Here is a 9,492-nt window from a genome sequence, read left to right on the forward strand (position 1 = left end):
TTACAGCCAAGAACACTGGGGATTAGACACCAAAGCAGACTGTGGTCGTAGACTCTGTGCAGGTTTAGTCTAAAGTTTATTTCAGCTCAGGTAACGTAGAGAGACCAGTGAGAGGCCGCATGCTGTGAACTGGTCCCAGTTTGACTAAAGCTAGCATCACAGTCAACCACGTGTCAACAGTTACACCGAACATGTTTTAAGGCAAACAGATGAGTCAGTAATGAAAGCGGCACTAACTGAGGAAAAGCATGTAGGCCATAAAAAACAAGTTTTTACATAATACTAAACATAATACTGAACATGGTCCAGAGACGTTCCTCAAGCGTAAAAACACTGTAAAGGTTTCTTTCCGATTGTGTTTGTGCTTTAAATGTCACAAAGCAACACAATGACAAGTCAGAGAACCAGAAAAAACGTTGGACGATGAGAATAATGTCATTCTTGTGTGAAAATGTATTAAAGTCATTCCTAAACACATGAACTTAACCTTCTCTTGTAACATTGAGTGATACAATACTCTTCGTGTCACAAAACTCACGGTTCCTTTTTACAACCGACAGAGTCATTTTCAGAAACACTAACTTTCTTACTGTGGCATCCAGACTTTATTCTCAAACTATTTGACTGAGTTGTTACTAATTTATTCTCAAACTGTCACGTGTCCCACCAGCTGCTTCGATTCATCGCCACTGACTTAACACTGCAGGTGGGAAGCCAAGCGTCGCTGGAGCTGCTAAAACGCTCCACTGGAGCCATGCAGCAGTTTGTAGCTGGAGAAGCAGCAGGCAAGTGTCTGGTCCACTTGGATGTGACTATGTTACAAACTGTTTCTTGTGTCTGTCTTTACATGCCATATAGATCTTCAGATCCAGGAACTGAAGGTCACGTGGAAGTCCTCTAATATCAAAACAGTCAAGCAGTTAATATTCAATTACGGACATTAAACCATTTTGGTAAAAACATTTATATTTTCAGTTTCACATTTCTATCCGTAGTGTCAATCTATAAGTCTCAAAAGAAATCTGATGAATGTAATTTGCAAAATGTGAAGCCGCCCATGCTCATAGTCAGGATTTAGCCTTGTCTCAGTGCTCATTAGAAGAACAGCCACAGTCTGTGCAGCTGCTTGGCAGTGCTGCAAATAAAAAGTGCAAGTGCAAAAAAAAAAAAAAAAAGTGAAGTGTGTCTGAGGGGAAGAGTCAGCGACAGGCCCACTGTTTGCTCCTGCTGGGAGAGAGGTTTCTGTGGGAGCCTATAGTACAGGTGAGCCATTATCTTCTGAGCATCACAGTAACATTAGGTGATCAGGTTTAGCTACACATTTAGACAGCGGGTGAAGTGTCCAGATCCCTCCAAACACCTTACATGAGGCTCTGCTCCAATTGGCCACCTGAGATGATAAGTCCGTTCGTCTTTCAGACTCCCAGCCAATCAGATGTGGGAACAGATGAGCTGATGGTGGAAGACTCAAGGACGGGGAAGCTGGACAACACCGATGTCTTCAAACAGGATGAGGATGGAGTTGTTTACACGTTAGTTTCCACACTTTACCTCCCGATTGGCGGCAGCGGAGGAGCTCCTCTCATCACTGCAACAGTCAAAACAAAGACTTAACTCATTGCGACTCGCTTGTGGTCAATCGGCAGAGAACAATGAATATATAGACGTCACCTCTGTTGGCTTTACTGGGATAAATCTTGGTGAAGTGTCTGAATTCGTCTGGAGGAGGAAAATCGTCCAAAGGATGAAACGAATATTTTGATTCAAAATCATCTGTGGGAAGACAGGAGACATTGATCACCTGCTATTTAATTACAGCTACGTGGAGAACTAACCAATAAAAATCCACAAGTAATTACTGACAAAACTCATGAATCTCAAACGAAACAGCAGATTAATTGATGGAGACTCTGCTGGTCTTCTACTGAAGATGAAAAGACGGAGGCTGACACAGACTCACCAACAAAGGAGTGAGTGATGGTGGATGAGGAAGAGGGGTATCCATTACGGAGTGGGGGAGGAGGCGGAGGAGGAGCGTTGGGGGTGCGGGTCGGCGGAGGAGGGGGTTTCCCTCTTGCAGGGGGGTCAGAGGAAAGGGAGGGACTACCATATGTCCTGTAAGGCGGAGGAGGAGGAGGTGGACCGTCTCTGCCTCCTGCCCTTGAGGATGTGGACTGAACTGGAACAGGGGGAGCTGAGGGGGACAGAGATGGGGACATCAGTACAGTGAAGTTTACCAGGATGCACCTGGACAGATCTGATGGCATCATTAACTCACCTGCTCCCCTCCCTGGAGCCTCTCTGACAGGAGGAGGGGGCCTATTGGTAGCCTGCCTGGAAGGTGTGGGGGAAGCAGGGGGTGGTGGAGGGGCGGGGCCCCGCGTGGGGGTGTGGCCTCCAGGCAAGGGAGCGGTCCTCTTGTTGCTCAGGGAGTTATGACGCTGGGGCAGCTCCGGTGCTGCTTCTCCGCTGGCACCTGTTGGACCATTAGCAATGCGGTAAGTTGGAGGAGGAGGGGCGAGAGAACTGGAGGAAGAGGAGGTGGGGTTTCCTCCAGCAGTAGGAGGACGTCTGCTGTGTCCAGGGGATGGGGGAGGTTTAGAAGGGAGGGGTGGTGTGTTGTTAGGGGTTGGGGGGAGGGGTTTCTCTCTGTTATAACATGTGGAGGAAGATGGAGGCGAGGGCGCGTTGCAACGTCGACCAAGAGGTGGAGGAGGGGGAGCTGAGGAGGAGTGCTTCATGTTGGTGGAGGGGGAGGACACTGCAGGGGAGGGGGAGGGGGACAGGGTGGGAAGCGAAGGACGCTGGGAATCCATCGGCGACGACGCCTGGGATGAGGGGCTCTCTGCGTGACTGGGAGGCCTAGGGGCTGCAGCTCGGGTGGAAGGAGAACGTCCAGAGGAGCCATCTACAAAAAGAAGCAACAAAAACATTGGGTTTTTATTGAATCATTACATCTTCTGCTTCATGTCAAAACGTGAAAAAACAAAAATTTAATTCAAATCTACATCACCTCCAACTGGCCTTAGTTTGGGAACACCGCCTGTGAACAAGCCTCCAACTGGTGGAGCAGAACCCGACGGGCTTGATGCCCCATTGCCATTGGCTCCTCCTGCTGCGGCCCCGCTTCCTTTAGGCTCTGACAACCATAACCAGTGGACAGGTGAGTAAGGCCCCGCCTCCTGAGCGTATGACATTGAAGTACAACTGACACAGATGAGGTTACAGAATGTGTGAATGAATGAAGGTGAGAGGGTGAGGCAGGATGCAGGTAAGACTAGGGAAGCACATCACACACAGCTCAGGTGGAAGGTGGTGGTGGTGGGTAGGTTGTGGGGGGGGTCAGAAGTTGTGGATATAGTTTAAATGGAGGTGTTTACGCTCCCACGCAGTCCCAACAGCCAGCGTCAGCAACAAACAGTGGAAAATGTTAATCAGCATTTTGACATCACAGGTGATCAGAGCTGGTGCTGAAGCTAAAGCTTCCCTGGCTTTATTTCTAGCGTTTATCAGCAGTAAAACCTGGAAACCTGCTCAGAGACCACCTGCATCGCCACGTCTGTGAAGACTTCATGCAGATGATGGATGACACAACCAAAATAAAGCCAGAGTTAGAAAAACTGAATTATCCATTAATACGTTTGAGCAGCTTCAGGTTCAGCTTACACTGCACACATGATCCGGATCAAACGGAAACCAGAACCTTTATAGTTGGGTTAATGCTTGGTGTTTGTGGTGGAGCTGCAGCCAATATGCAGCCGTGAATATTTGTCCACTGCCATGCAGATCGTCACAGCAACCCTGCATCTAGCAGGACTGAGTCAAAGACAGCTACGTTCAGATCGTTCACATCTGAATCCAGTTTGCCTCCATCTGACAGTTTCTGGGATTTTATGGTGTAGACTGAACCTGGAATCATGCAGCATCAGTAAGCAGGAGCTCAGCCGACGCCCCGGCATGTAAAGCAGCTCATGCTACTGTTACATGAAGGCACTATGCTAACACATTCGAGCCGTGCAACGCATCTGTGGAGTTTCATTACCAGCTGTGGTTCAACAAAACAAGTGTCTGCAACAATTTCTTCAGTTCTACCTGAAAACATGCTGCTTCTTAATCTTAGACTCCAAACAATGGTACAACCCTGAGGTTTTCTTCTTCTGAGTTGCTGTTGACTAGCACGTTATGTCCCTCTAACAACTTAATGCATCACCAGAGGAATGAAACTGAAAGCGTTGGCAGCACTGCAGGAAGCTGCAGGGTCGGCTCTAGCAGCCGCTCCATCCCTGTCCATCCACGACATGACAACAGTTTGATGCACTGATATGAATCTGCAGTAAAATGAGTTGATGTCTCAAACTCCAAATTAACCCAAACTCAAAAGGAGATCAGCAGGAAAAAGAAGAAACAGAAATCATTATTATAACAAACGCCAGATGTGAGGAAACAGTAAAATGTGAAACAGAAACAAACAGTAAAATAATGATCAAACAGTGGAAAACGCTTGACGCAGCAGAAAAGTGGTTGTGTGTGTTTGGACTAATCTCACATTTATACACTTATCGCTGGCTCTGAGATGTTCCGCATTAGGAGAGGTTTAACATCGATGGCCGTTTGCATTCCTGTCCATTTCTTACTGTAATTTGCTGATTTTCCGGCTCCTCCAACTGCAGATGTGATGCGGTTTAGGTTTTTATTTTCTGGACAGCTCTAGGTCCAGACAAGCAGTTTGAACACACTGGTGGCAACTATAACGTCTGTGTGTCAACGTTACAAACCATCACTTCTGCATCACTGCATCAAACTGTGGAACGCTGAGAACGGAGTAGAGGCCTTGGACTATTAAAAAGCCCTCACATGAATGCTGAGTTCATTCACCAGCCATGAAGCTCATCTGGGGCCACTTCTGAAAGGGACCTGACCTGGAAAAGGTCCAATTTGGTTCAAACTGAATAGTTTCAAGTCTGTAGTTCTTCTATGTCTCACTGGTAAAGACGTCATTTTATATAGTTCGGCACATTGACAGGTTGGACAGGAGACGAGGCAGCTCTGTCCCCTCTGGCCCTGAGCCTCCTGCAGCCTTAAACCAGAAAAGGTTTGAAGTCTTACTCTCTAGAGACGGACCGGCTGTCGTCCTCTGCTCCTCAGACGGCGCCCCCTGCTGTTTAGGCTGGCTCTGTTGCTGGTGTAGGTATTGGTATAAGCGAATGTATGGGTGCTCTGTGGTAGGTGCTGGGCTCTTACTGTCGAGTAGCGGAGCACTGCGGTCGTTCACCACCGCCACCTTCTTCAGCTTGGTGCCTTTACAGATGTCTGACAGCAGAGCGCCGCGACCATCGGCGTCCTCCCTGCTCCCCTTTGGAGGGCTGGTGTTGGCCTGGAGGGACAAATTAAAGCATTGCTCCCATCATTAGCCTCACAGGAGATGGGCTTTGCAGAGGCCACTCAGTACTTTCAAAGTTACCAGTTTGCCTTCCTCAGAATGTTTGTGCAGAATCTACCAAAACATTTCTTTGAGCTCACATAAATACTTTACGTATAAAAGCAGGATTTGGATTAACTCGTTTGGTTAAAAGGAGGGTGATGTATACGGTTACATGTTTATAGGAAACCTTCCAGTCAACTGGAAGATTTATCCTGGTGTGTGGGGCTTGGTACCTGGCAGAAGGTGGGGGGAGGCGGGGGACCCCCTGGTGGAGGAGGAGGAGGAGGAGGAGGGGGAGGGATGGGCATCCTGCTGCTCAAAAAACACACCTGAAACACACGGTTTTACAGTGTCAGCGCAAAAATCAGTTACCAACAACGAACCCAGACGAAACAGGCCCGGATTAGATTTAAGTGATGTGGAATCATTCCGACAGAAACTCAGCTACCTGGGATGAAGGAAGCTCATGCACGTTATTCGTCCGGGGCACATCAAGCAGAAAATCAGACAGAAGTGGAATTAACAACAAGCCCACAGAGACCGATTCAGACGGGATTTAATATAGTCACATTTGGTCTCCGTTGTCATCGTGGGTGTTAGTGTAGGCTTTAGCTACATTAGCTTAAACACCATCATCAGCACCGGGGGCTCATCCGCATCCCTGCGGGATGATGTGGAGTCAGCGCTCCTGCACCTGTCTGCGTTTAACGGTCAATATATAATTACATACCGGTGTTTACAGCTTCACGCGCCCAGCAAAGCACAAGCTACACATCAAGATGTGCTAGCGGACTAGCTAGCCCAACATTCCTTTTAGCATTAGCATCGCTGGAACGTGTCCGCAGCTGAAATAAAGCTTACCTGTGGACGTTACCGCCTCCTTCCAGAAACAACCATATTTGAACGTTTTCGTTTGCTGGTTTACGCCTGTGAATGTGCAGCTGTGCTTCCCTCTGAGCACGGTTTGCCTCTCCGTTTGCCTCTCCGCCGCAGAGCTGAGATTTTCTTCCCTTGGGCGAAGTCACGGGAGCACGTGACCCAGCGGATGACGAGCTACAGGACGGGGAGGTTCGGTTCCAGTCCACTGTGCTGCTGCTGCTGCTGCTTCTTTTGTGTTTATCGGCTGCTTGCATCCTCATTGTTGCACTACCGCCACCTGTCGATTTATGTCACCCTCAGATTCTTTTCCTCAACTCAGTAACATTTAAAAACGTGAACAAGGCTTCCATCCCTCTCTCTGATCCTCCAGCACACATCTCAAACACATCTTTCATTCCTGCTTCCCTCATCCCTCTCACCATTCCTTCCCTTTCCCTCCTATACTTGTCACACTCCATTATAACATGTTCTACTCCCTCCACTTCACCACAAAACTCACACCTCCCGCCCACGTTTCTCCCCATCAACCGTAAAGTTCAGATACGTGTGGCCTATTCTTAATCTACTTAAAATGACCTGTTCTCTTGTCCCGCGCCCACCTAGTCCTCCTCCTGTCCCCACTTTCTCTTTGATACTATAAAGCTTCTGTCCTTTATCCTCTTTGAGCCAACCATCCTGCCACTCCTTCACAATATTCACCCACACTATGCTTTTCTCTTCACCTTTTGACAATTTAACATGTTCCACAACCTCCTCCTGCTGTTGCCCTTTTCGCCACTCTGTCCACCCACTCATTCCCTTGAATACCCACATGGCCTGGGACCCACATTAACACGATCTCCCTGCTACTATTTATACTTAATAATTCCAGAACATCAAATAACACCTCCTGATGGTACTTTGCTTTTTCCCCGGTAGCGACTGCAACACTGACAGAGAGTCACTGCAGATTAATACCCTATTCAGCCCGTTAAGTTCCACCCATCTCATTGCCACCCTAATTGCAACCAATTCCACCGCAAACACACTTAGATGGTGAAAGGTTCTGTTTCCGAATTCTTTTCCTGCAGTTTCCACTACAACTCCAGCACCCGTTTTCCCCAAATTTTGATCTTTAGACCCATATCCGAACATGCACCTTATACTTATCCACTATTTTATAAAACTCTCTAACAGCCCACTGCTCGTTGGCTGGGTCGTGCACAGACATTTTAAGGGCAGTGGCCCAAAACAAAAAGAAGGGCAGTTACACAATATCCAAATAAAAGAGGAGACTTTTCTGTAATAATCATAAAAGCATTATGATAAGCTATGTTGGAAGTGGGAAGGTGGGGGATTGAAATGCAGACCATCTGCACCACAGCCCTACATGTTACCTACTGAGCTACCAGCACCTATCAAAAATTCTGAAAATAGTATATATATATAGTCTATATAATATATAGAAAAAACATAATATATATAATTGGATAAGTCTTTAGCTTAGCTTTTTATTCAAATACATAAGGTCCCATCATCCACACTTTGGCTTTGGCTTTGGTCAAATAATGATCTTATTGGTAACTGCCTGCTCTGACTGATCCCTCTTTCCCTGACTCACCCTCTGCCTCATATTAAATGAAGGCAATTACCTGCAATTTCATTATTATTGATACTACTTTACTTGCTATACAACACACACCCAGAAACACTTTGAGTAGACAAGGGAACTTTTGAAGATCTGAATATTTTTTTACTTTCCTTACAAAACAAAAAAGCTCCAGCGGCGACCAAAACGAGTGACTTGTGTACAGTCAAATTAGCCGCTACCACAGCAAATATCAACCTATTTTACTGTATAGTTTTGGAGTAATCCCTCAATAAAGTATCATACTGTAAGTTTATTTTACTTTGACTTTCAGCTCATTCTACTGTATACTTTTTCACATATTAGAGCCATCACCCTATCCCCCCAATATGATGCAGTGTCATCCCTAAGAACAGTGGTACTTTACTCAAAGTTTACAGTAAAATGAGTTGATACTGTTTGGGGCAGCAGACTATGAAGTAATCAATAGTACTTTAGGGGAATGATAATCTACCAATTTAAGGAACCGGATTTATTCAAAACCAAATTTTGCTCATTGGTGTTTTGTTATTTACCATATGACAGTTGAGTAGTACTTTACTCATAAAATGTATTGTAGAATAAGTTGATATTTGCTGTAGTAGTAGTCCATAAAGCACTAAGTAGAACTGTGAAGGAACGATGATGTACCGATTTGAAGAAGTCATTTTATTGAAATCCCAGTTTTAGAATAGAGGCCTATTGTCTCTTTATATTTTCATCCGTGAATATTTTAAAACATATACTGTAAATTCCATAATTTCTTAAATTTATTTTGTTTCCTTACGACATTAATCCTAATATCGTCTCAGTTGCTCATTAGAGTGAGTGTATCTGCTCTTCCTAGTGATTGCAACACTGTTACCGTAACTATTGCACAAAAAAGTGAACAGCGGCTCATTTGACCGCGGTCGTGTACCGGAATGAGTGGGAAATACCAGAGCGCACAGGTTTGATTACGCATGCACGCTTCTGGTTACGCATAAACAGATAGATTTACGCACGCACAAATCTAATCTGACCCTAATTTGACTCCATAATTTTTTCCTAGTCAGAATGTAGGTGCGGATATCTAAAATTATAGTTTTTACTAGTCAGAAATACATTCCAGATTTCTGTCATTTTAATTCTTACTGTCTACGGCTTGCCATAGGGAGCCTGTCCTTCTCTAATTTGCAATTCAATATGCAATATCGACATTTTGCAATTCAGTACTCAGTTTCATTAATTAAAAGTATAAATAGAAACTTAAACCGCCTTCTTGAAACGGGCCCCTGTTCATCTACCTGCACGCCACACAGTATCGCTGCACCGTAACGAAACCTGTCGAAATCCACACGAGCGAAATCGGGTCTCACAGTATGAAACTGAGCCCCTGCAGATGCCACTAACTGCAAAGTTTGTAATTTGTAATATTTATTGTAGTTTGAATATAATACACTAATATTGTTAGTGACTAAACATATTCTTACTTTTGTTTTACCTCTCTATTTACGTAGCTCTAACAGCCGCCACTTGGCGGCGCTGTCGTATTATTTTTAATTTCCAGGCAAATTATTTGCGTCACAGGCTTTCTTTAGTAAAT

At 45.5% G+C, this 9,492-nt stretch overlaps 1 protein-coding gene across 2 annotated transcripts; it reads right to left on the minus strand.

Moving 5' to 3' along the window:
- Window positions 1-57: 57 nt before the first annotated feature.
- Window positions 58-6,521, minus strand: LOC114860219 (WAS/WASL-interacting protein family member 2-like). Of its 2 annotated transcripts, none has more exons than XM_029158644.3 (8): window positions 6,284-6,521; window positions 5,656-5,751; window positions 5,107-5,374; window positions 3,014-3,139; window positions 2,279-2,908; window positions 1,961-2,194; window positions 1,672-1,773; window positions 58-1,588 (listed from the first exon to the last, which is right to left on the minus strand). In XM_029158644.3, the coding sequence occupies exons 2-8, from the start codon at window positions 5,728-5,730 to the stop codon at window positions 1,548-1,550; spliced, it is 1,476 nt and encodes a 491-aa protein (XP_029014477.1). In that variant the 5' UTR covers window positions 5,731-5,751; window positions 6,284-6,521; the 3' UTR covers window positions 58-1,547. The 2 variants fall into 2 exon arrangements, with proteins under 2 accessions (XP_029014477.1, XP_029014478.1); XM_029158645.3 differs by having other exon boundaries at window positions 5,242-5,374; window positions 6,284-6,519.
- Window positions 6,522-9,492: the final 2,971 nt, after the last annotated feature.

This window comes from Betta splendens, chromosome 8 (assembly GCF_900634795.4).
Source record: "Betta splendens chromosome 8, fBetSpl5.4, whole genome shotgun sequence".
NCBI lineage: Eukaryota > Metazoa > Chordata > Actinopteri > Anabantiformes > Osphronemidae > Betta > Betta splendens.